The sequence below is a fragment of the Peromyscus leucopus genome, chromosome 9, assembly GCF_004664715.2.
Source record: "Peromyscus leucopus breed LL Stock chromosome 9, UCI_PerLeu_2.1, whole genome shotgun sequence".
NCBI classification, from domain to species: Eukaryota; Metazoa; Chordata; class Mammalia; order Rodentia; family Cricetidae; genus Peromyscus; species Peromyscus leucopus.
The window spans coordinates 54,910,040-54,937,286 of NC_051070.1; the positions used below are offsets into that span (position 1 = coordinate 54,910,040).

Sequence of the window (27,247 nt, forward strand, 5' to 3'; positions counted from 1 at the left end):
GTTCTCTTCCTTGACCCTGATAATGGATAGATAGAAGTAGATTTATATGGATGGAAAAAAAGAGTGAGTCAGAGCACTTTATCCCATAAATAACGAAAAAAAGTGGATTAAGACTGACTTGTCTCCAAGCAACCTAATAAATGCAATCACATAACCCTGATTTTAGTATATAAAATAGATGATCAAGAGATTCACTTAAAATTATTCATGGCTGTCTTTTCACTATTTCAATAGATTTTAAAAGCTTCTCTCTTGCCAGGCATTCCATTGCAAACCTTTACTAATGAGGAACCTGAGCCAAGCTATTGCTGTGGCCAAAATTCAAATGTTTGTTAGTGGGTCTCTCAAAGTAGAAGTAGTTTAAAGATCATGGCATCCATAAAATAAAGGAAGAAAGCACGGGAGGAAAGAAGGGCGACAGGGGAGAGAGAAGGAGGAACTGGAAGGAAGAATTATAAAGATAAGATCTCCTTTATAATTCAAATGTATATGAATAGATAGGTTAGTAAGTAAGTGAATGGGTGGATAAATTGTTGTGTAGCACAAATTAAAATCTCTTAAAAACCCAAAGCACATGTAAATGTGAATACCACATCTAATGACTAGGGGTCTTATACACAGAACATGGACTAGAGTGAGTAAATTAGATGGCCTTCAAATTATGTAGAAAATTAATTTAAGATAAAGCAAAAAAAAGACAAATGACTCAAAGGTTGTTTTAATGTCTTTAATAAAGTCACAAATGAAATAACAGTACTAATCTGAGAAAATAAAGTCTTCTTATATAATTGCAGAAAGGGAGAAGAAGGTGTATGTATGCCATGTCTTGGGTATTTTTAACATGGCATGGCAGTTAGGCAACAATGGGAGATCTTTAAAATGAGAGCTTGTTCTTAGAACTGGGTACAATGACCTCCTGCTGACCTTGATGAGGATCTCCTTTTAAAGTCAGACTCCTCGATTTCTACCTTTACCACCTTCCAGATGTGTGTGTGTGTGTGCTTATCTTCTTCGTACCTCTGTACTTGCTTTTCCTACACAATGGGGATAATAACAATGTAATCTACAAAAAATGTGTTGGTTAAATAAGATAATTCAGGGAAGTTTTGGCAAAATGTTTAACAGCCTGGAAGCACTTAAATGATTATCGGTTAATGCCACTGATATCACCATGCTCTACCTCTTTGCAATGTTCCCATTTATGTTGAGAGTTCCTGTTTGAGGCTGAATTGGGCAATCGGCACTCGACTGAGGGAGTTTTCTAATGTTAATACTACAATCAGGCCACCTGGAGATAACGCTGAAGTGTGTGTGTGTGTGTGTGTGTGTGTGTGTGTGTGTGTGTGTGTTTGGGCTCCGCTTCTTGCTGTCCATGCTGGCGATTGAACCTAGAGCTTCACTCTCTTGGAAGATAAATTAGGTAAACAGTAAGTAGCTTACCATTGGTGGAGCTCCACCCTTCTTTTTACTTTGCCTTTTGAAAACAGGCTGTCCTGGAACTTGCAATCCTCCTGCCTCAGTGTCCTGAGTAGCTGGGATTACAGGCCTACGCTACCAGGTCTGATTTATTTCATCTTATTTCTTTGATATAAAGTTCCGTAAAGCATGTAAAAAGCCTGACAGTGGTGGTGTTGGGGTCTGATCCCATTAAGTATAAAGAAATTTAGTGATCCGGTTTTACTAGGTCAGGCTACAAGTTACCTGCGGCAGCCACACCACAGATGACGCCATGCACAGCCTTTAACTCCATGGTGGTATTCACCTCAATAAACGAGAGGCAATTAGGAAACCATCAAACCCTGGCAGGCTTTCCTGAGCAGAAACACCACTAATTGCTACTGTTGCCATGCTTTGACTGTCCGTGTTTGGTTTTTGAGGCAAGGACAAAAGTAGCTCCGACTGGTCTGAACTCAACTCCTGATCCTCCTCCACCACTCAAAGGCTAGCAGCACCCACATCTGCTCTGCTTACTCGTTCTTGATCTAAAGAATCTACAATAGTAATTTTGTTTAGACTGAAAAGTGCAGATTAAATACAAGGCTCAAACCCAGGTTCCACAGCACACAGCATTGCATTCGCCATTTATTTTGCAAATATGCATAATATTATACAAACAAATATGTTTAAATTCACTTATGAACTAGAATAAAAAATGTATCATTGTCTTTCTGCATTTTGTAAATTTCTATTTTATATACAATAAATAAAATATTTTAATATGTTTAATATTTTAATATGTTCTTGACAATCTAAGGGGCATCCTGGGCTCTGCTCATGAAGCATCTGCAGAGGTTTGGGAGAGAATACAGCTTTGCAGGACGGTCAAGACAGAGGAAAAGAACTCACCTTTGAAATGATGACCATTTATTTAGATGAGATTTTTAAATTTATATCCCTGTATTCTCAGAAATTTGATCCCCAGACGATAGATTACAGATCTGTTACAGTTACAAAGTCCATTCTAACGAAAAGTCTCCAATAAGAGAGTTCTGTCTCCCTAAGCCCGGCCACGGTAAGTTTGAACTAAGATACCCTGTTACAGGGCTGCCCTGGGGTGAAGACAGTAAGCTTCAACTAAGATGAACTGTTGCAGGACTGCTCTGTAGGGAAGGCAGTAAGCTTGAACTAAGATACACTGTTACAAGGCTGCCCTGGGGTGAAGTATCCGCACTGCAGCTTTTAGAGTTCAAGCGCATCTCATCAAGAGCTATCCTGACTCTGAGATGAAGCCAGCTTGGCCATTAAAAACATGCTGCAAATTAATATAATAATACTTTCCCAACTTATCTGTGCTGAGCTTCTCCTATATAATTCCTCTCAGCAAAGCTCTGGTGCTTTTGGTTTTTTTCTTTTTTATTAAGCCTCAGTCTCCTTCCTCTGCCTTTCACGGAGCTGATTCACAGCAGAATGGTAGCATTACACAGCAAAAAGAAAAGCCAGCGAGCTGGGTTTAAGCTGAGAGCTAAATCTTTCCCCCGAAAACATGATATTTCCACAGAGAAAATTCCCAAGACGATTAAGTTCATATCTAGGAAACATAAAGGAGGAATATTTTAAGATTTCTGAAGACTTCAAATGAACTTTATAAAGGCAGTAATTGGCAGAAATACAATATAATATTCAATGCATAAAGTATTCGGGAAGAGAAGTAAGCATACTATCAGTGACTTAGTGTCAGAAAAGGGACGTTGGGCACGTGGGTCTGTTCTAATTTAAAACAATAGCAACATACACATATGACCCAACTGTCTTGAGGGGAGAACAGTCTTTCTCTCCTGAGGACATCATTATGTTGCTTTCAACAACTGCAGCAAGCAAGCCCAGCCTACTTGTAAAGTTTGACATCCGAGGCTCAAGCAGAAATAAGTGGTCCGGTTTTCTTTTCCCTCATGGTCTCCTTCTCAGCAGGCACTGTTCTGGGCCCTCCACATCAACCACCCCTTTAATAATTAGCAAAGGATAACTCATAAATAACCATTCATTACAAGTTCTAGAAGCAGATCCCAGGCAACAGGATGGACTCATATCACAGCAGGAGCAGGCTGTAGGATCTCATCATAGACAGATACAACCTACCAACCAGGCAGTGTGGTTCCCTTCCTCCCTCCTTTTCCCTCCCTTCCCCTTCTCCTCCCTCTCTTCCTTCCTTCTTTACTTCCTCTCTTTCCTCTTCCTTCTTTCCAGAGTCCTTGCTTACTGCCATCCTCCATTCATTTTTATGTATATATTTTTTAAAATATTAAAAGAAAAAATAAGAAAGTAGAAAGGGGGAGAAAAACACCTGATCCATTTTAAAATATCTATCTTCATTTATGACCCAATAAATGAACCTCTTATGCAAAGACTGTATTTCCACTTTCATTACACAGATCCTCAAATTCCTCACAGTGATTCTCTCTTGAGTTAACATTGGAATTTGTCCTAGTGAAGGCATTTAGAAATAGAGAAATGTTCTTGCATTCTCCAAAAAAGTGATTCAAAACCGACACTATCTTATGCAACTATTCAGAGATAAGTTCATTAAAACTCTTGTGTCTAGATCATATGTGTACGTTCCCTCTTTAGAATAAACCACAAACACACTGTAGCAAACTCAATGCCAGCCCCACAGTGTGGTAAATCAGGCACCCCTTCCCTCTGACTCTCTCTGTTGCCAGCACGTTTCAGCTCTAGAGCTATTATAATGTCACCAGGGAGGAAATATGGAAAAACATTTCTTTCTACAAAATACATTAAGGAGGTACATTTCCTTCAAAAACCCAAGACAGAAAAGGGAGGAAGAACAGCTGCTATAGCCCTTTAAAAAATAATAATAATAATAAAGAGATTGAATGGTGGGTTTAACCTTCAAGTCACCTTCAGGAGAAATACAGAAATGAAAGAGTAAAGTATAAAGTGGAAGAGGGAAGGAGTAGTTTTTAATCCATTAGCACAGTTCCCCCTTAACAGAGGGACTTATAAGTCCCCGCATCAGCCCCTTAATGGCCCAGCCTAGTCAACAGTTCAGGTGACATTGAAGCTACAATGTTAAGCTACACGCACCAGCTTTAGCCTATGTAATCGGCCATGACTTTGTTTGCAAGCAGCATTTTCCTCTCTATACCCGGTTGGATGTTTAACCATTTTTAGCTAGTTTAGAGATGAGGCAAAACAGGCTGATTGTGAAATTAAACATGTGTTTCCTTGTAAATGTCTCTGCGGAGTCGTCTCATTGCCAAAGCCCCACAGAAAACTCGCAGCTGAAGCCTGTTTGCCACCCATGTGCTGTCGCTGTGGAGAGCTCTTCCCGGGAGTGCGCAGCGAGATACTGCTGGCAGCTTTCTATAGCTTAGTGAAAGCAGGCAGGCACACACAGCTCCTGCAGAAGTGCAGCATCCTTAGGCTGCGGCAGTATCTAGATGGCATCCAGCCGAGGTCCCACCCTGCTAGCCCACATTTGACCGACCCACAGAGTTTTCATTTTCACTTATTTTTTTCATAGGAAATCCAAAAAATCACAGTTTTACAATATTTATAAGTTAGTCCTCTACTTTGTGGAGTGTCACTCTTAGTGACTTGAGTCTGGGCTCTCCCTGCTTAAGCAGTAACCAGCACTCAGCAAATCAGATGGGCCTCATAACCCAACCCCCTCACCCTCCACCCCTGCAGCCCGCCCGCAATGCTGCAGTTTCACATCCTAGGGCCAAAAGTTAACTCCTCAAATGAACTCTCTTCCTTTTTAAAATCTCACTTCTACCTTAAAACACATGGGCCAAGAGCTTATAAAACCACAAAATTCGGTCCACCAGAGAGGAAGCCATCTGTGATTCCTTACTGATGAATACAACCCAGTCACATAATGAAGCAGAGATCAGAGACTACAAGCCAAAAAGACGGCATTTCAAAAAGACTTGCTGTCTCTGCTCTGGGAGGGGGGGGGGGCGTATTCCGATCCACAGCAAGTCCCTCCTGTGTGTGTCCCTCAGCCCTGGCATTAGGACTGCATTCCATCCCTCACTTTGGCAGGACTCTGAACTTTTTCACTCTAAATTTTCCCAAGCTGTAATTCCAAACAGAAGGGCATTTTCACTTAAAAATACGCAACCAAAGGAAACTCTCTGTAGAGCGTTTGTTTAAATAAACATACTTAAAAGATGGTTGGCCTATTCTGCGTCAGTCATCAAAATACACATGGGGAAATATATTGTGTTTTATAAAGGGGGGGGGAATACCTGTCTTATTCGAGATGGGGATGACTCTGTTCTGTAGCCTTTCAATTAGTTTAAAACTAATTGAGTTGCCTTGTCGGTTTTTATAGCACACATAAGTAGCACCTAGACAGAAAGATGACGAGGCATTTTTCAAACTTATCATACATTCTATCTCCCTGGATTTTTTATCTCAACTTTCAAACTCCCCTTCCCAAGGTATGGTTGACCTTCAAATTTCAGGCCTTGTGCCTCCTCTTTTCCCAGCATCTATTATTTGTTGGAAAAGTCAAATTAGGTTTCACGTCTCTCTTTGCCTTGCCTGAGTTTAATGAATTTTAGTTGTTTTCAAAACCTGCAGTCTGTTCATTGTGCCAGCTCCGCACTGCAGAAAAGTTAGCGTGGGATTTCCAGCTTGGTTCCTACAAACAGTCACTACAAACAGGTGTATTATTCCCTTGAGGAGATGAGCCAGAAGTGACCCTCCTCTGGGCTCTGGCCTACAGGAACCCCAGCAGCCTCCCACGGCCCCGCCTGGGCGCTGTCCTTGGTGCTGCCGGGTCCTTGGGCGCCCCTGCGCCTTACCTGCTGTAGGCTGCCGAGGTCCCCCAACTGTTAAGCAGACTGGAGCGCCACATCCCACTTTTAACACAAATGACTACCCCGGCCCGTCCTCTTTGTCCCCTTCCCGGAGGTTTCGGGTCGGCCATTCCTCAAAAACTCTCTCTCTCTCTTTTTTTTTTTTCTTCTGCACAACTCTCGGCTCATCTCCGCCTGCTTTAAGACAAGGAGTAGAGGGAGGAAAGCGTGGACAAGGAAGATAAGGATGAATAGAGAAGGAAAAAAATGAGAGTCGGGGGGAAGAGGGGTGAAAGACGAGGCGGCAAAGAAAAAAAATGTCCCAGGGGACAGAGCTCCAAGGGAAATGCCGGATGAGAACTAAGAAAAGAGAAAGAAGGATCACAAAGGGGGTGGGGGTGATTTAAAAAAAAAAAGATTAGCAGAGCCTAAGTCCAAAAGTAAGGAAGAAAGAGCTAAGGGGTAGGGGACAAAAGAAGAGCCAAGAGGCCGGAGAAGTGCCCAAAGGGCCGGAGAGTGGCTAGACAAAGAAAGGACGCTCGGTCGGCACTTGCACCAAGGCTGTGAACGGCAAACTGCAGGTGAAACGCAGAAAAGGGAGATCTACAGGGTGACAAGTGGTCTGGGACCCAAGGGGACGCTGCAGAAGGGCCGACCGGGCTACACCCAAATGCGGGGTCCACTGTGGCGCGGGCCCACGTGGAGCGTGGAGCGGCCGCTGAATCACCGCAGGGCTTGTCTCCCCCTTCCCCCCACCCCCGGCCCGGTGCCCGCAGTCCCCGCCTCCTCGACCGCCGCCTCCACGGGGCGGGGCCCTGGCCCGGGACCAGCTGCTCCGCTATAAAGGGGCTGCGGCGAGGCCGGCAGAGCGCTGTGACAGCCACACACCCCAAGGCCTCCAAGATGAGCTACACGCTGGACTCGCTGGGCAACCCGTCCGCCTACCGGCGGGTCACCGAGACCCGCTCCAGCTTCAGCCGCGTGAGCGGGTCCCCGTCCAGCGGCTTCCGCTCGCAGTCCTGGTCCCGCGGCTCGCCCAGCACCGTGTCCTCCTCCTACAAGCGCAGCGCGCTCGCCCCGCGCCTCGCCTATAGCTCGGCTATGCTCAGCTCGGCCGAGAGCAGCCTCGACTTCAGCCAGTCCTCGTCCCTGCTCAACGGCGGCTCCGGCGGCGACTACAAGCTGTCCCGCTCCAACGAGAAAGAGCAGTTGCAGGGGCTGAACGACCGCTTCGCCGGCTACATCGAGAAAGTGCACTACTTGGAACAGCAGAACAAGGAGATCGAGGCGGAGATCCAGGCGCTGCGGCAGAAGCAGGCCTCCCATGCCCAGCTGGGTGACGCTTACGACCAGGAGATCCGAGAGCTGCGCGCCACGCTCGAGATGGTGAACCACGAGAAGGCTCAGGTGCAGCTGGACTCCGACCACTTGGAGGAAGACATCCACCGGCTCAAGGAGCGCTTCGAGGAGGAGGCGCGGCTGCGCGACGACACCGAGGCTGCCATCCGCGCGCTGCGCAAAGACATCGAGGAGTCGTCGATGGTAAAGGTGGAGCTGGACAAGAAGGTGCAGTCGCTGCAGGATGAGGTGGCCTTCCTGCGGAGCAATCACGAAGAGGAGGTGGCCGACCTGCTGGCTCAGATCCAGGCGTCGCACATCACGGTAGAGCGCAAAGACTACCTGAAAACAGACATCTCCACGGCGCTAAAGGAGATCCGCTCCCAGCTCGAGTGTCACTCAGACCAGAACATGCACCAGGCCGAAGAGTGGTTCAAATGCCGCTACGCCAAGCTCACCGAGGCGGCCGAGCAGAACAAGGAGGCCATCCGCTCCGCCAAGGAAGAGATCGCCGAGTACCGGCGCCAGCTGCAGTCCAAGAGCATCGAGCTCGAGTCGGTGCGCGGCACTAAGGAGTCCCTGGAGCGGCAGCTCAGCGACATCGAGGAGCGCCACAACCACGACCTCAGCAGCTACCAGGTAGGAACCGCGGCTGCGCGGCCGGCCGGCGCCAGCGCCAGCGCCAGCGCCGCGCGCCCCCGACACGACACTCGAGCGCGCGCCCGGAGGCCCTCTTGGTCGCGCTCCCTGGTGGCAGCTCGCCAACGCGCACGAGCGCCCCCGCAGACCCTACTTAGCCAAGGTTCGGGGTCCTTGTCCCGCCCTCCCTCCTTGCCCCACCCACCTGCCTCTACCGCTTAGAAATCCCCATCTCCTTCAAAAACTTGCTTTCTCCTAGGGTAGAATCTACTTTTAAAGTAAGAGGCACATTCTCGTGATCGAGAAATGCGTCATTTAATAAGTAAAAGCATAGATAGTTTTTTTTTTTTTATATCCTCCCTCAAACTGGCTTCAGTCCAGAGTTTGGGTGGGGATTGAGAGCTAGGTCCAATAGGGACCGCCCTTGGTTTCCAGAGTGTTCCCTTTAGGGACGTTCTAGGCTTACTGATCTCCCCGCGTGTGGTGCCTGGGAAATGTCTGGTTGATTTTTGTTGGTTTGTTTTGAATTCCATTACTATAAAAGAAGGGGGGGTAAGAGTGATATGTGCTAGACTTATGGAGCTGGGGGCGGGGCAGGCTCCGGGAGGGGGATAGCAAGTGTCTTGTGAAGGAAGTTTCTGGAGAGTCCCTGTGCCTTTCAGGACACCATCCAGCAGTTGGAAAATGAGCTTCGGGGAACGAAGTGGGAAATGGCTCGTCATTTGCGAGAGTACCAGGATCTCCTCAACGTCAAGATGGCCCTGGACATCGAGATTGCAGCTTACAGGTACAGGTTTCCTGCAGACTTGGTCCAGGCGCTGTCCGCCGCACTGCGGAGGGAGCCTGCTGGCTCACAGCCTCCCCCACTGGGGCCAGAGCTGACAGTGTTCGCTCAGAGGCCTGCCTCCCCTGCTCAGTTAAAAACAAATGGAATCCTAAGTATTGAGATGCAGTTTTATCACTTTTATTAATCTTAAAGGTGAATACAGGGAGAATCCGGGAGGAGGGAGCAGTTGGGGGAGGCAAAAAGAATATGATCAAAATATAATTGTAAAAAAAAAAGCCCAAAAATGCATCCAAAAAAGTGGGTAAAGGATATTTTTAAGTTCCTGGGGGCCACACCAATAGGCTTAAACATTTTGTTTTAAATGTCTTTGTATGTCTGACAGGCAGATGAAGTTTTTATTATTAATATTTCATCTGATGATTCTAACCCTTTTATAATGCCAAGGACAAACACCAGGTCATTCTGCTTCTGTTTCTCTTACAGCATTCTGTTGCCATCATCTGGCTGAGACTAGATATAGACGCATTAGAATATAGATACACTTATTTTAAGTCTGTGGATGATATCCATGCATTCTATCTGACTACAGTATATATGATACCTTCATATAGCTAGATCTATACAAGCACTATGTATAGAACCATACTGAACTAAATGTATAGGCAATTATAGGTTTGATCTCTTAATCAATAGGCTGGTTATAGGTCTCCTGACTAATGCTGTCTTTCTGCTGACTGGATTCAAAGCACGCAGTTCTTGACAAAGCAACCATTTCCTATAAGGACGTTACAGCAAGAATAAACTGCACTTTCTTAAAAAAAAAAAAAAAGATGATTGAACAAATAGACATTTGGTCTCTGAAATCATAGAACAAATTATAGCTGGGTTCACCTATATTAACATCTAGCTATACTTTAAATTCATCAACATTCTGATTCATACCCAATAGTTTTAATTTTTTTAAATTGAACATTTTATTTGCTCTAACAGTTCATACAAATCTTGACAATTCAGATGACAAGGGAGGCCACCATGTGGGGGATGGAGAGGGTTGGCGGCTAGGGACCTTCTGAGCACGTTCATACTGCACCAATGGCTGACTGCTGCAGAGCTCAACTTACTGTCTGGGTGTGGTTAATTGTCTACTGGGAGTGGCTAGATACTGCAGCAGAGGACCGGCTGGCACTCTTGGAGAATCTGCCCCTGAATGTGATGTAACACGTCTGTTAAGTGACGGTAGACACTGCACTGGTAGACAGAATGTCTTCCTTATGTGGTTCTAGTTATTCTAAAGTGCCCTGTACACTGCCCTTATGGTAATGAAGATTAGAAGGCCACATAAGTCTTCAACGTTGTCTCATCCTCTTTGATTCCTTCCTTAGGAAACTCCTGGAGGGTGAAGAGACCAGATTCAGCACATTTTCAGGCAGCATCACTGGGCCTCTGTACACACACCGACAGCCCTCGGTCACAATATCCAGTAAGATTCAGAAGACCAAAGTGGAGGCTCCCAAGCTCAAGGTCCAACACAAATTTGTGGAGGAGATCATAGAGGAAACGAAAGTGGAAGATGAAAAGTCAGAGATGGAAGACGCCCTCACAGCCATCGCAGAGGAGTTGGCAGCCAAGGAGGAAAAGGCAGAGGAGGCCGAGGAAAAGGAAGAGGAACAGGAAGCCGAAAAGTCTCCTGTGAAGTCTCCTGAGGCTAAGGAAGAGGAGGAAGAGGAAAAGGAGGAAGAAGAAGGCCAAGAGGAAGAAGAAGAGGAAGACGAAGGTGCCAAGTCAGACCAGGCAGAAGAAGGAGGATCTGAGAAGGAAGGCTCCAGTGAAAAAGATGAAGGCGAGCAGGAAGAAGAGGGAGAAACCGAGGCAGAAGGTGAAGGAGAGGAAGTGGAAGCTAAGGAGGAAAAGAAAACTGAGGAAGTGGCTGTCAAGGAGGAGATCAAGGTAGAGAAGCCAGAGAAAGCCAAGTCCCCTGTGCCAAAATCACCAGTGGAAGAGGTAAAGCCAAAACCAGACACCAAGCCAGGGAAAGGCGAGCAGAAGGAGGAAGAGAAAGTTAAGGAAGAAAAGAAGGAAGTTGTCAAGGAAGCACCCAAAGAAGAGAAGGTGGAGAAAAAGGAGGAGAAGCCAAAAGATGTGCCAGAGAAGAAGGCCGAGTCCCCAGTAAAAGAGAAGGCTGTGGAGGAGGTGATCACCATCACCAAGTCGGTAAAGGTGAGCCTGGAGAAAGATGCTAAAGAGGAGAAGTCTCCGCAGCAGGAGAAAGCGAAGGAGAAGGAGAAGGCAGAGGAGGAGGGAGGGAGTGAGGAGGAAGGAAGTGACCGCAGCCCACAGGAGTCCAGGAAGGAGGACATAGCTATCAATGGGGAAGTGGAAGGGAAAGAGGAGGAACAGGAAACTCAGGAGAAGGGCAGTGGGAGGGAAGAGGAGAAAGGGGTGGTCACCAATGGGTTAGATGTGAGCCCAGCGGATGAGAAGAAAGGGGATGACGGAAGTGAGGGCAAAGTGGTGGTGACCAAGAAGGTAGAGAAAATCACCAGCGAGGGAGGCGATGGTGCTACCAAATACATCACCAAGTCTGTAACCGTCACTCAAAAGGTCGAAGAGCATGAGGAGACCTTTGAGGAGAAACTAGTGTCGACTAAAAAGGTAGAAAAAGTCACCTCACACGCCATAGTCAAGGAAGTCTCCCAGGGTGACTAAGGTTTGAGCCCATTGCAAAAGGTTAAGCCATACGACAATTTGAAAATGCATGTGATTGACAGCTTCAAAACAGAATGGGTTCTCCCATGGGGGCTCCAGACATTGTATTTTTCCTTTGTGCAATATGAGGGAACTGCATGCAAGCTCAGGGTGCCTCCTCCGCAGTCTTGGGGGGATTCAAATGCATGATCGTATATGTACCTGGGGAATTGCCAGTGTCCTGAGATGTTGGAAGAGGGGCACTCGGGGGGATGTCTTGAGATGTATTATGCAAAGTACCAACTGAGCCAAAAAATAATAAGTGAAACAGAACTCTCTTAGCCTTAAGAAAGCTATATATGAATACTTATGTTTACCTCACTGGTGCATTTCAAATGGACTTCTGTTCATGGGAGAACCTTGCTGACCTGCACAGTTTGCAACCTTATGTTGATCGATGTTAAACGTCACATCAGTCCTTGCTCAATAAAGGTCATACTGGAAACATAAGTCAAATGTGTGGTGATATCTTATTTCAAGGTGAAGTATCTCCTGCCAGGAGCTGCCTTCCCCCAGAATGCATTGCCTATGGAAACAGTGACGGGCACAACTCAGTTCTCTAAGAGAATCGAACTGGAAAACAAGTTGCTTAAGAGGTTTTCATGTGTTGGCACACTTACTTAACCCAGGCTTCATCCCGAAACTTTAAAACTATGGTTCTGAAATAAAAGTAAGAGCACCATGGGGAAATAAAAGGAGGTTTGGAGGGAGGGAAGACTTCAATCTCCAGATGGTTCCATCCTGAGGTCGGTCGAGTGTCTCAAGGTAAGAGGGTAATAATGAGGTCATAGGAAATTACCCTGCAGTTGGGCTACTGACCAGGAAAGTCATGTGTGTCTAAAAGAAGTGGGATTTAAATAGCCAAATGTCCACTCTGGTGAACACTTCTTTTCATCACTGTTTTCTTGATTTGGTTGAAAACAATTTATACTGTTTTTTATTAGTTGGGGAAATAATACCAAAAAAATTAAATATTCACATTTGTTTAAAAAAAAATGAGTCTTTGATTTAGGGAGTAAATAGATTTAAGTAAAAAGCCCTGGTCTAGACCAAGGGAAAACAATACTATTTCCTTTCCAAAATATTTGCCTTAGACCTTTACACTCATGTGTAAATTAATTTTCCGACTTTGTTTTTCTTATCAGTGAGACCAGCCCAAGGACATCCTCCTTTGATGCTCTGGTTAAATGGTTTTTCAAGCTATTCCAATTTGAAACTCTGAACATACCCATGGAAGCTCAGAGATAATGGCAGCTTTTGCAGTGATGTTCCCCCAGCCATTTGCCAGGACTCAGTTTTACAAAACCCGCATCTCACCTGCACACTTATTTATGTATAGCTCTTCTTTAAAACAACTCATGGTTTATGTGAAAAGACTCATTTTTTCCAGATGCAATACTATCCATGGCACCCGAGATGAAACGGGGTTATTTAAATATAACAATCCCCAAACCCCACCTCTCTGTGTAAGTTAAAAATAAAATGAGCATACTGGAGGGATCCAGGGTACCACCTGGAGCACAGCGATCAGCTGATGAAGCAGGTGTTGGGAAAGAGGAGCCGGGACAGAGGTCACAGACAGCCCCTGAGACTGACTGAGCCCAGAATTATGATGCTTTGATCAAAGTTCCAGAAAACAGCGTCACATTTGCCTCTCATCTTGGCCAGTCTAATTAAAAGTGACTCCATCTGTGGGGAGATGAAGCACCTCCCCTTCCCCAAGGCCTAGAAACCTGTCAGAAGTGAGAACAGAAGCTGGCTCTATATGATCTAAGCCACGTAAACTTTAAGTAGTTATTAATAAGTAAACATTATTATAAAAATAATTATTTGTTCATGAAACTGTCTCATCAAATAAAAGTACCAGTAGGGGGAGGGGAGAGCACCAACACTGGTCCCTGGGGTACAGAAACCCTTTTTTGAATTTGGTATTGTTGTGTTATATTTTGTTCCTGTTTTTCAGCATGTACTCTTTAAAAATGAGATCAGTCAGCTGAATTCTGAGGCCAGAACTGTGTACTTAACCCATCAGCCCTGACTGCTTTCAACCACCTCCTTTTCTTTCCTGAGAATATTTCTGTATTTTGTAAAAGACAGAATCACTATTTTGACCTCCTCACAAATATTAAAACAACATTTCTTTGATAATCCGCTTAAACATTTCTAAATTAATAAAATGGTCTTGCTGATTCATCAAGTAAACTAGATGTTTATTAAGGATCCCATGAAGACATACTGTTCTTCTCTTCTGGAATACTGCTTCAATTGTGAATGACAAATATTACACTCTAATTCAAAGGAAAGCAACCTGAAATTCATATTTCCAGATATACTCAGTGACAGTGAGAAAGTGTATTGAAAGCTGTCCAGAAAGCTAGAGGGTGGTATCTCTGACGATAGTCCATCTCGGGCTACAGGGACGCTAAGCTAAGGAAAAAGAGAGTTGCTGCTTGGCCTGTAGATTGTCTTTGAGACACTGTTCATTTCTTATATTGTGAGAAGTATTAAAGATAGTTAGATCTCAATTGTTTTCTAATTTTAAACATAAAAAGATTTCCTTAAAAACCTTTCTCTGGTCAGCAAGTGGGATCATGGAACTGAGATTTAACCTGGAGTCCAGCTCCAGAGTATACACTGTAAACTCCTATACCACATCATCCCTCAGATCCATCCCTTAGCCCCACCCCTCAGACCCACCCCTCAGATCAGATCCACCTCTTAGCCCCACCCCTCAGACCCACCCCTCAGATCAGATCCACCTCTTAGCCCCACCCCTCAGATCCACCCCTCGGATCCACTCCTAGCTCCACCCCTCAGATCCACCCACGTGGACCACTCAATCTATAAAGATGTCCATCTGATTCCTTTGTTTCTTTTCAGAGGAGAGAGATCAGAGCCCTGCCTTAAGTCCTGCATTTAACATGCTTATCTCGAGGGCATCACTCTCACCGTGAGATGTTGCTCAAACACACAATCAGTGGCGATTCCTTGCACCACACAGCTTGCGGCAGTAACTCGACAAGTGCTGTTCTCGTGGTAAACTTGCATGTTCAATTTTTTTTTTTTTTAAGGAGTTATTTCTGGTGTGTTTCAGCCTACAGCCAGTCAGTGCAGAGACAGTTCTAAAACATTAGGGCTGTTGTTTCCACAACAAATAGGTGACTAGTTCCAGTTTGGAACAAGTTCTTTTTCCTGGTGGTTTATAGAACTCGCCCAAAGGGAAGCAGTTTTGTTCTATTTTTTGTTTTTTATTCTTCTCCAATACATCACATCCCCTTCCTCTCCTCCCTCTCCTCTCCTGCCCCTCCTCTCCCCCCCCCACCTCCCTTTTCCTCCAGATTCACACCCCCCTTTGTCTCTCCTTAGAAAAGAGCAGGCCTGCCAGGGATATCAACCAAACACAGCATAGTAAGCTACAATAAGACCAGGCACATACCATCACATCAAGGCTGAAAGAGGCAACCCAGTAGGAGGAAAAGGGTCCCACAAGCATGCAAAAGAGTCAGAGACATCCCCTATGCTCACTGTTAGGAATCCCCCAAGAACTCCAAGCTACTCTGCCATAACATATATGCAGAGGACCTAGGTGAAACCCCTACAGGCTTCCTGGTTGTTGTGAGCCCCCATAAGTCCAGGGCAGTTGATTCTGTGAGCCCTGTTCTCAGGGTGCCCCAGATCCCTCTATTTCCTCCGATTCTTCCTCTGCCTCCTCCTCAGGACTCTCTGAGCTCCAGCTAATGTTTGGCTGTGAGACTGCATCTGCTCCTGTCAGTTGCTGGATGAAGTCTCTCTGGTCTCTTTGATGAGGATTCTGCTAGGCTCCAGTCCTAGAACATTCTGCAGGCAGGACACACCGTAGGTTGAAGGTTTAATGGCTGGGATACTGTCCCACTTCCTCCACGTGAGGCCTTGCCTGGTTACAGATGGGTGGTTCAGGCTCCACGTCCCCCATTACTAGGAGTCTTTGCTAGGGTTACTCTCATAGATTCCATAGATTTGCATTGTGTTAAGTTTCCACTTCGTACCAGAAATGCCCTCAATTCCAGTTGTCTCTCCCAATATTCCCACACACACAGTTGATCCTTCCTGTTCCCAATTCCACCTACCCCCAGTCACCCTCAAAAATCTATTCTATTTCCCCTTCCCAGGGAGATTCTTTCTTTCCTACCTAAGCCCTCCTTGTAACTTAGCCTTTCTGTGAACCAAAGCATGATTATCATTTACTTTAGAGATAATATCCACCTATAAGTGGGTACATGCCAGGTTTGTCTTTCTGGGTCTGGGTTATCTCACTCAGGACGACTTTTTTTTTTAGCTCCATCCATTTGCCTGAAACTTTCATGATGTCATTTTTTTTTTAAATTAACGTAATTTCTTTTTCTTTTTCTTTTCTTTTTTCTTTTTTTTCTTTTTTTTTTTTTTTTTTTGGTTTTTCAAGACAGGGTTTCTCTGTGTAGCTTTGTGCCTTTCCTGGAACTCACTTGGTAGCCCAGGCTGGCCTCGAACTCACAGAGATCCGCCTGCCTCTGCCTCCCGAGTGCTGGGATTAAAGGCGTGCACCACCACCGCCTGGCTACGTAATTTCTTTATTGAATCTTTGGTAATTCCACATCGTGGACCCTAATTCTGATCACCTCCTAGTCCCTCCTTATCCTCCGCTCACCCCAGCAGCACCCACCCCGCAAAGAAAAATTTTTAAAAAATCAAATCAAAACAAAACAAGCAAACAAACAAAAGCTGTAGGGAGCCGCCATTCAAAGATGGCACTGGCTTCCTGGTAGCCTAGCTGTAAACAACTCCATATTTGGCTATGATGCACGAGTATGGTAATTGGCCTTATGTCCTCAGCCTATCCCGTGGCTCCCCGTGCTAGCATTCTGGCAGGACCCAATCACAGTACGGCATGTTTGCCTGATTCCCTATATAAGCAGCTGCAGTTTAGTCCTTGGGGCCCCTCACCTCCCGCTCTCCCTTAACCAAGAGGCGCTCCAATAAAGTGTGATCTGAGAAGAATCCTCGAGTGGTGGTCGTTCTTCCTCGCTGGCCGAGGAGCGTGCCGCAAAAAGCCTCTTCCTTCCTCCATCTTTCCAGCCTCTCTAACACCTCTTCTTTCATCCTGATGGCATTGGAAGCTGGCGTTTGTCACACAGCATACCCTGTTGTCCAATCAGCTTTACTTGCAAATGTTCACTGCAATGAGTCATTGGTCTGGTTCAAGGCCTCTGCTTTCTGGTCCACCATCATCACTGGATCCTTACCGAAACTCCTCTCAGATATCACAAGGCCACCCCGAGTCATGGAGATCCTGTGGGTATCATTACGTAGGACCAGTCTTTCCTTGAGCTCCAGCAGGTCCTAGATGGGGTAGATGTTAGGGTGGGCCCATCGGGAACAGGCAAAAAGCATCCTGTCTTAAGTGCTGCATTTTGACTTCAGAGTCCATTTTACCTGTAGGGTGAGACAAAGTGCAGGTTCCCAGGCCCTAGGGGAGCTGAGAACCTTGTAGCACAAATCCTAAAAGGTCTTATTAATAAAAACAAACCCGGAGCCAGGTATCGGAGTGAACGCTGAAAGATCAGAGAAACAGAACAAGCCGCAGCTAACCTCACCTCGACAACTCCTTGGCTGATCTTGTTTCCTCAAACTGGAAGCCTCTGTGTCCTCATCCAAATGGATCTCAGCTGAACTGCTGCTAAAAGCCTAAAAGCTTAAAAGAGCCCAAAAAGCCTCTAGTTCCTGATCCTCAAGCCTATATACCTTTCTACTTCCTGCCATCACTTCCTGGGATTAAAGGCATGTGTCATCATGCCTGATTGTTTCCAGTGTGGCTTTGAACTCAGAGATCCAGATGGTTCTCTGCCTCTGGGATACTAGGATTAAAGGCGTATGTGCCACCATTTTCTGGCCTCTATGCCTATCTAGTTGTGGTGACATTGTGTCCCCCAATATATTATGCACCCTAATAAACTTATCTGAGGCCAGAAAATAGAACAGCCAGTGTGTTTTTATCACCTCCTTATCAGAAATCAGATGTTCATAGGTGTGTGGGTTTATATCTGATTCTTCAATACAATTCCATTGATAAACGTGTATATTTGGGGGCTATTACCATATGGATTTTATTACTGTAGCTTTGTAGCACAACTTGGAAATCAGGGGGTGTTGTAGGATATTTGTACACTATGTGAAAATATAGCTTTGTGACTGAGTATGTGATCACTTTTAGAAACTGTTCTGTGAGGTGCTGTGAAAAGGGTATATTCTTTTCTGTTTGGGTGAAATGTGTAACTATCTGTTAGGTCCATTGGATCTGTTAGCTCCATTATTTCTGTTTAGTATTTGTCTGTTGAGTTGGGTATTGAAGTCTCCCTCTATTAATGTATGAGGTTGGGTGTGTGATTTAAGTTTTAGTAGTGTTTTGTTTACAAATGTGGGTTCCCTTGCATTTGGGTCATAGAGGTTGAGAATTGAAATGTTATTTCGGTGTATTTTTCCTTTGGTGAGTATGAAATGTCCTTCTCCATCTCTTTTGTTTAAGTTTGGTCAGAAGTTTATTTTGTTGGATGTTAGATTAGCTATACCTGCTTGCTTCTTGGGTCCATTTGCTCGGAAAATCTTTTTCCAACCTTTTACTCTGAGGTAATGTCTATCTTTGATGTTGAGGTATATCTCTTGTATGCAGCAGAAGGATGGATCCTGTTTTCATATCCATTCTGTTAGTCTATGTTTTTTTTATTGGGGAATTGAGTCCATTGATATTGAAAAATATTAGTGGCCAATGATTGTTAACTCCCGTTATTTTAGTGGTGGTGGTGGTGGTGGTGGTGGTGGTGGTGGTGGTGGTGGTGATGTGTGTGTGTGTAGTGATGATTGTGTATGTGTGTGTGTGTACGTGTGTGTGTGTGTGTGTGTGTGTGTGTGTGTGTGTGTGTGTTTAACTTTTTTGGAGTTTGCTGGTGTGATGTTATTTATTGCCCTGTTTCTGTGAGTTGGAGTTTGCCTGTTAGTACCTTCTGTAGGTCTGGATTTGTGGATATTGTTTAAATTAGACTTTGTCATGAAATATCTTGTTTTCTCCATCTATGGTCATTGAAAGTTTTGCTGAGTATGATAGTCTAAGCTGGCATCCACAGTTTCTTAGAATCTGCAAGACATCTGTCCAGGTCCTTCTGGCTTTTAGAGTCTTCATTGAGAAGTCAGGTATAATTCTAACACGTCTGCCTTTGTTTCTTGGCCTTTTTCCTCTGCAGCTTTTAATATTATTTCTTTGTTCTTTGTGTTTAGTGTTTTGATTATTATGTGGTGAAGAGCTTTTCTTTTCTGATCCAATCTATTTGTTATCCTGTAAGCTTCTTGTACCTTTATAGGCATCTCCTTCTTTAGGTTAGGAAATTTTTCTGTGGTTTTATTAACTATGTTTTCTGGGTTTTTCAGTTGGGGATATGTCTTCTTCTATTCCCATTATTCTCAGGTTCGGTGTCTTTATAGTGTCCCAGATTTCTTGGATGTGTTGTGTTAAAAAATTTTTTAGATTTAACATTTTCTTTGACCGATGAATCTATTTCTTCTATAATATCTTTGATGCCTGAGATTCTCTCTTGCATCTCTTGTAGTCTGTTGGTGATAATTGTGTCCGTAGTTCCTGTTCGATTACCTAGATTTCACATTTCCAGAATTCCCTCAGTTTGTGTTTTCTTTATTGCTGCTATTTCCATTTTCAGGTCTTGAACTGTTGTATTCATTTCCTTCACTTGTTTTTTTTGTTTTGTTTTGTGGCATTTTTTCCCTATCTTTTTCTTGGCTTTCTTGGCATTGTTTAAGGGTTTTATTCATTTCCTCAAATTTTTTGTTTGTCGCTTCCTCTATTTCTTTAAGGTATTTATTCATTGCCTCTTTAAGGACCTCTGTCATCTTCATAGTTGCGCGCGTGTGTGTGTGTGTGTGTGTGTGTGTGTGTGTGTGTGTGTGTGTCCAAATTGAGGGACTGGGATAAGGTGATGAGGAGGGAGTGGGAATTGGGGACACTGAGTGAGTGGAGGAAATCCACTGGTGGGCTGCCTATCTGTGATTCTGGCAACAGCTGTGGTCTCTAGTCTAGCAGGGAGTCTCTGCCTAAGTTAGCCGATCTGTTTTTTCTGGCTTGCTTGGCCTGTACCTGTTCTGCAAACTGTCATGGCCTGAACCAGTTTGAAAAAGTTAATTTTAAGTGAGTTATTTTACTAACACTGCACAAAATTCTCCCATTTCCAAGATCCCTCTGTCTCTAGAAGTGCAGAGGTCTGACCACGGCATTGGATTAGTGTTCAAATGCAGAGTCATGGACAGCACAATTGTGTACCTTGGGATCATTATTAACCTGTAAGTCTCCCTTCTCTACCTACAAACCATGAAAATTGAGCTCCTCCACTTACAGCTATGAAAGTTCTTGGACCTTTGAGATCTCAAAGTCAGTGAAAGTGATTGCTTTGACAACTTGAATTTCATCTCTGGGTCCCACAATGGAAGGACAAAATCAACTCCAAATTGCTATTCTCAGACCCACCCCACATAAGCACCAGGCATGTGCTCATCCATGCCCACACATATAATACACACACACACACACACACATACACACACACACACACACACTCATACACATATATGTACACACACAAACAACAACAACAACAACAAACAATAATAATAAAACAGAAAAAATTCCCAGTACTATAGGAGCCATAAGTATTTGTTCATATTCACTATAAAATTGAAACAAAGCCAGAGATAAATGATTCATTTACTTTGAAGATAAGAAACTAACTGTTGGCATAGTGGTGGGAGTGAGGGAAAGATGCCCTCCTCCCTCTCCTCTACCACCTCCAGCTGCTGAGGGAGCTGACCCTCCACTACACCAGCTGCAACACTTGGAAAAGCGGGCCCTGCACATCATCTGGGCAGAACAGCAAAGCTGATGCTCTTTATTGGGGCACGGGTGAGCCCCCATGAGATCTTGAGCATGAGAGATCTGGCTCCACCCCTCGTCCGCCATGTGGCAGCATGGGCAGGGACGAGATGCCCTTCCCCTCGACCCCTTTATGCCTGAGGCAGGTGGGAGAGCTGTCCCTGAGGTCTTAAGAGTGGAAGAGCCACTCCTGACCCTCACCAGCGGCAGCACCCAGGAAAGCAGGCCCTGCCCCTCACCTGGGCAGCACAGCAGAGCTGACCCCATTCACAGGGGTGCAGGTGAACTGCCCTGAGAATGAGCATGGGAGAGCTGGCCCCACCCTTCATCTCCCTTAGGGTGGTGGCCCTGCCCCTGACCAGCTGCAGCACTTAGGAAAGTGGACCCTGCACCTTGCCTGGGCAACACAGGAGAGCTGGTCCTGATGGTCCAGATGTGGGAGAGCCGACCCTGGGGGCATGAAAGCAAGAGAACTATCCCTGCCCCTGCTCATGGCTACAAGGGGTGAATTAGCCAGGGCAATGCTGGAGAGCTCACCCTGGTGGTGAGGACAAGAAAGAGCTGGCAGGCTGGAAAACCCTGCAACTACCAGGCCCACCCCAACATCTACCCCATCTGTGATCTGCTGGAGTTCGTGAAGGGGATGCAGGATCTCCATAACACAGGACAGCAAAAGGATATCCAAGAAGAGTCCCAGTGAGGGCCCAGCGTTAATAGTGTAGCAGAAACAAGAGGCCTCAAACCAGACCAATGACTCTTTGCAGTGAACACTTGCAAGTAAAGATATGTGGACAAAGGGGTTTGCTGTGTGACTTACTGTGTCACACTGCAGCTTCCATAGTGAGATTTTTTCCTTTTTTCTTTTTTTCTCTTTTCTTTTTTCTCTTAAATTTTATTCTATTTGCAGGGGGGGTGGATATGAAGGGATGGAGAAATAAATGGGATCAAGATGCATGATGTGAAAGACACAAAGAATAAATAAAAAGAAAATTAAAAAAGAAACGAATTGATGCATTAATTTTGTGTTTGTGTGACTTCCATGCAAATTAAATAGTATTAAAATTTATATCAAATATAACGTGTTCAAGTGTGCATGTAATTTCTAGCATCAAAGTGTGTGTGTTTATATGTGTGTGTGTTGTGTTGTGTGGTACACACACCTAAGTATGTGGATGTATACGCCACATGGAAAGTCCAGAGAAGGACTTCTGGTGTCTTGATGTGGTCTCCATCTCATTGCTTTGATACGGGGTCTCTCACTGAACCCGGAGCCCAATAATGTTAGTCTAAGCTGGCCAGTGATCTTTCAGGATCCACCTGTCTCTGCCCCATCTCCCCCAGTGCTGGAGTTCCAGGCATGTGTAACCATGCCTGATTTTTTTATGTGGGTGCTTGGGATTTGAACTCAGGTGCTTTGGAGAGCAAGTGTTTGTACCCATTGAACCATCTCCCCAACCACCAAAGTTCCTTGACATTTTTTTTTTCATGAATGGATGGGTTTATTTAGCAGCAAGTTTGAAAACCTTGCCTTAAGCAAGGGTACTACAGTAATTATACTAGGAACAGACAATTTTCTGCATGGTCAAATCTATAAAAGTTTGTGCTTTCTTGAACACTGATCATCAAGCAGATTCAGTCCATGTCACTTTGGTAACATCTACTCAGTTAGCCCAAGCTGCTTCTCCAGAGGCTCTGACATCTCAGGTGGAAGAGAGCAGGGGAGCCTGAACTAAGCCTTCACAGAGATAGGCCTAAGCAAAGGAGATTAGATTTAAGGATCTTGTTTTTAAAAAAAAAGATACATAGAAATGATAGAATAGAGGGTAGATTATTGAATCTACTTGGAAAAATAAAGAGAAGATATAGATATGATATAGATAAAAAGATAGATTATTGAATCTACTTTTAAAAGAAAAATTACTAGTTTTAAATACTTTACATTGTATTGGATTGGATTTTTGTATATTGTATACAAATTATATATGTTGAGATTGATATTGTTAGAAAATGCTATATGTATATTTCTAATCTTGTTCAAGATATTGTATTTATACCATTCATTTAACAATGTAATGCAGTTTGCTGATCCTTGAATGTTTATTATTACCAGCTATTAGGATATAAAAAGAAATGAAAGTTAGTAGTTAGACATTACAATCGAACTTGTAGTTATATTAGATGTTTTCAAGATCGAGCAGATATATTGTAGATAGACAAGTCATCTTCAAATCCTTCAGAGATCTACAGAATATGGCATTTAAAATGTTTTAACAACTTAGAAAAATTTTCTTTTCTTGTTATTACTATGAGACATGTCGGCTCCTGGCAGTACCAATCTACTTCAGAGAAAATACGGGCATTGAAGAAACTGTATATGGAGTTAACTTTCATTGTGGCAAAAGTTAGCCACTGAACAACAAAGTATCCTCGAATCAACTGCTGACAAACAAGACAGACAGGACATGAAACAAAGGATTACCGATTCTTGCCAAAACAAGTGTGTTTGTGGCTTTCACAAAAGGCATCTTCTGAGGCCAAAACAATATGGCATCATCCCTGAAGTGGCCTTCGCAATCCGAAAAAGGTACAGTGCCCTTTTCTTCTAAGGCAGCTGAACAGGCAGTGGGCTGATGGCTTCTGATGTGCAGTGGAACAGCAGCTGAAGCAGTTATTCTTGAAGAGTAACTAAGCTGACAGAGTCTAACCTCTCAATGGTAGACTGGCATTTAATAAAAGAGTTGAAGCCACCCACAAGCTGAGAAGAAAGGGATGTGGAGAAGAACGGGATGCTGAGATGGAGACACACACACAAGCCAAGAAGAATGGACAGCTGAATTCAAAAAATAAAAACATCAACCATTTCCAGAATTTAAAATCCTGAATCATGACATGACACCAGTGGAATTCAGATGTTTCTGGTACATGGACTGCTCTCACAAAATGTGAGGTTGACCTTGTGTACATCCTACTTCACAAATGAGTCTGTCAGATACACTAAGCCTATAAGCTGAAGATGATGCCCCAACACTGCAGAGAAATCTCAGGTGACTGTCCAGGCAGCTGGCTGTTTCTTCAACTCACATTTTTTTGGGGGAGCTGCTTGTGTGCACTTCCTGTTTTTATTTTTGTTAGGTAATATTATTTCCTTCTTGGGTCTCTGTGGGAGTTGAAGATTAGATAGTTATAGTTGAAGATTAGATAGTTATAGTTACAGAAACTCACTAGAGAGGTGTAAGTGTATGAATTTGATAGATGTTATAAGATAGTTCTGTTAGTAATATGTTAGGATAGAAAGTGAATCAGGCCGGGCGGTGGTGGCGCACGCCTTTAATCCCAGCACTCGGGAGGCAGAGCCAGGTGGATCTCTGTGAGTTCGAGGCCAGCCTGGGCTACCAAGTGAGTCCCAGGAAAGGCGCAAAACTACACAGAGAAACCCTGTCTCGAAAAAACAAAAAACAAAAAACAAAACAAAACAAAAAAAGAAAAAAAAGAAAAGAAAAGAAAGTGAATCAGGTACATTTTGTAGTTAATGTACCTGTAGGATAGATAATGCAATTATTTTCTCTGAATCTGTCAAATGTTAATGGACTAGACATCGTTAATGTAATTCTTGTCTGTATATATTGTATAAACTTATTGGATCTAGTTTTTCTTGTATTAGTTATAAGCTTTTTTAAATTTTAGACAAAAAAGGGGAAATGTGGTGATACTGTGTTCCCCAAAATATTGTGCACTAATTAACTTATCTGGGGTCAGAGAATAGAACAGCCACTAGATATAGAGGCCAGAAAATAGTGGCACACAGGCCTTTAATCCTATCACTTGGGAGGCAGAGATCCATCCAGATCTCTGTGAGTTTAAAGCCACAAAGGAAACAGCTGGGCATGGTGACTCACGCCTTTAATCCCATGAAGTGAGCCTTTAATCCCAGGAAGTGATTGCAGAAAGCAAAAGGTATATAAGGCATGAAAAACAGGAACTGGATGGTTAAGCTTTCAGGCTTTAGAGCATCAGTTCAGCTGAAATCCATTTGGATGAGGACTCAAAGACTTCCAGTCTGAGGAAACAGGATCAGCTGAGGAATTGGCAAGGTGAGGTAGCTGTGGCTTGTTCTACTTCTCTGATCTTCCAGCATTCACCCCAATAACTGGCACTGGGCTTGATCTTATTAATAAGAACCTTTTAAGATTCATGCTACAATAGACTGACCACTGAACTTCATCGTGGTATATGGGAATCTGTCCCATCCACAGAGAAACAACACCCATATAGAATGCATTTAAGCTTTTTTCTCTATACATTTTGGGAATGGCTTCCCTCAACGTGTAGGCATAGCCAGGCTGGATTTAAATTCAAACCTGAGCAGCTTCCATAGGACCCAGAGCAATGTCAGCAAAAATTCAGCACTGTCAGAAGCAGCTAGATACAGTGCTGTGCACCATAGGTGTTCTCCTCATCAAGCATGTTGCTTTATATGGTTTTGAAAACTTGATAAAAGCACCAAACTTGCAGAGTCCTTGCATGGAAGAGCCAATCAAAGTCGGGGCCCATCCTTTAGCCAAGCCACGAACACTATCTTCCTTTGGTGTAACAGAGAATCCATTCAATATGGCCTTGTACTTTTGAGGGTCCACCTGCATTTGGCATTTTACTAAATCAAGGAGAACAACAGCAATGTCTGTCAGCCCACAACTTAAGACCCCACCAAAGCCACACAGTGCACAATACTTGATGGAGCCAAATTCACAACTGTACTCTTCCAAGGCAGCAGCAGCCAGGTGCCAGGAACGCCCAGGCAGGCCGGGGACTGCAGGAGCCACAAAGCCCGTCATGCACCAGCCGCAGGTGTAGTGTGCTGAATGAGATCGCCCACGCCAGGGGCAAATCAGAAGAAAATATCCTCTTGCCTAAGTCGGGGAACATCCAACTGCTTGTTCCATGAGGCTTCAGCTCAGTGTCCGAATGTCCTTCCTGACAGAAGGTTGGTGCCCCTCACTGACACAAATTTTTTTAAAAGAATGTTGCATGTATGAACATCTCAACCCTGCCTTACCTTTTCTGCAAGCTTCATTCTGACCAAGGTTGTCTGCTTCCTTCTACACTGAATTTCAGGGTGACTTAAATAAAATTACAGATGTAGGCCTCAAAGAAGAAACAGCTATAAATCCTAGGTCCCTGACACTGAATTCCCCTTGCTGTTATTATTATTATTATTATTATTATTATTATTATTATTATTTGTTTTGTTTTTCGAGACAGGGTTTCTCTGTGTAGCTTTGCGCCTTTCCTGGAACTCACTTGGTAGACCATGCTGGCCTCGAACTCACAAAGATCCGCCTGCCTCTGCCTCCCGAGTGCTGGGATTAAAGGCGTGTGCCACCACCGCCCGGCTGCTGTTATTATTTTTAAGATGACTAAAATTTTAAAATGACTAAATTGCCATGTCTATAAGAGATACACACAAAATTCTGTTTTGATAAAGATTCAAGAAGTAGACGAGTAGGTATCTGTTTTTTTTTTAAGATTTATTTAATGTTTATGGATGTTTTGCTTATACATGTCTGTGTGCCATGTGTATGCTGCACCAGCAGAGGCCAGGAAAAGGCATGGGACCCCCTGAATCTGGACTTGTAAGTAGCCATGTAAGTGCTGAGAAGGGAACCTGGGTCTTCTGCATGAGCAACATGTGCTGTTAACCTCCAAACCATCTCTTCAGCCCATTAGGTATCAATCTTAGGACTGATGTCCACATGCTATGTGCTACTTAGACTCAGAATCCTAAAGGCTGGATTAGCTTTTATTCCTAGCCCGCTCTTCTTACCCCAACTGTAACTGAGGAGCTTTGGAGCAAATTACTCCCACAGGTGGCTTTGGTAGCTCTTGCAAAGATTTCTAATCTCCAAATTCCAGTAACTTCTATCCTCTGGGGCAAATTTGACTGGAGTCCAATAGTCCCCAGAGTGGGTCTTCCAAGAACTGAAGGCCTGTCCCCAAATTTAAAGAGTCCAAAACAGTTCATGAAAATTACTGCATCTCCGACTTACTAGGCACACTTTTTTAAAAAGATTTATTTATTCTTATTTGTGTGTATAAGAGTTTGTCTATGTGTATGTATGTGTACCACATATATGCCTGGTGCCCAAGGAGGCCAGAAGAAGATGCCAAATCCCCGGAAACTGGAGGTACAGGAAATTATGAGCCACCATGTGAGCTCTAGTCCTCTGCAAGTGCTGAGCCATCTCTTCAGCCCAAACAGGACTTAGTGCTTCCTCTGTAGTAAATCACTGAGTCCCCACAACAATCCCCATAATATTATGTGAACAAATTTTTTAATCACTATTTTCTGAAGGACTTTGAGCAACAAGCATCCAGGCCAGTTTTATTTCAAATTCAATTCTTTCTCCTATATGCTTTTGCAGATAAGACAAGTCTGTATGACTGTATAGTATATGTAAATGTCTGTGTAACTTTAACCATCTATTTGCTGAGCCAAGTTTATGCAATAATAGACCCATTCTCCATATTATA

At 44.1% G+C, this 27,247-nt stretch overlaps 1 protein-coding gene and 1 pseudogene across 1 annotated transcript; one reads left to right on the forward strand and one right to left on the reverse strand.

Annotated features, from left to right (window-relative positions):
* Positions 1 to 5,418: 5,418 nt before the first annotated feature.
* On the forward strand, positions 5,419 to 12,225 carry Nefm (neurofilament medium). The gene is made up of 3 exons (XM_028883187.2): positions 5,419 to 8,243; positions 8,906 to 9,030; positions 10,413 to 12,225. Exons 1-3 carry the CDS (start codon positions 7,170 to 7,172, stop codon positions 11,734 to 11,736), a joined length of 2,523 nt encoding a protein of 840 aa, XP_028739020.1. The 5' UTR covers positions 5,419 to 7,169; the 3' UTR covers positions 11,737 to 12,225.
* A 10,597-nt stretch (positions 12,226 to 22,822) lies between these two features.
* Positions 22,823 to 25,790, reverse strand: LOC114702681 (annotated as a pseudogene).
* Between the last annotated feature and the right edge of the window lie 1,457 nt (positions 25,791 to 27,247).

What these genes read in the sequence shown, in the direction of transcription:
- Nefm (XM_028883187.2), top strand. Translation starts at nt 7,170, where the DNA reads ATGAGCTACACGCTGGACTCGCTGGGCAACCCGTCCGCCTACCGGCGG. An exon ending in ACGACCTCAGCAGCTACCAG is followed by an intron (nt 8,244 to 8,905) that starts GTAGGAACCGCG and finishes TGTGCCTTTCAG; the next exon opens with GACACCATCCAGCAGTTGGA. An exon ending in ATCGAGATTGCAGCTTACAG is followed by an intron (nt 9,031 to 10,412) that starts GTACAGGTTTCC and finishes TTCCTTCCTTAG; the next exon opens with GAAACTCCTGGAGGGTGAAG.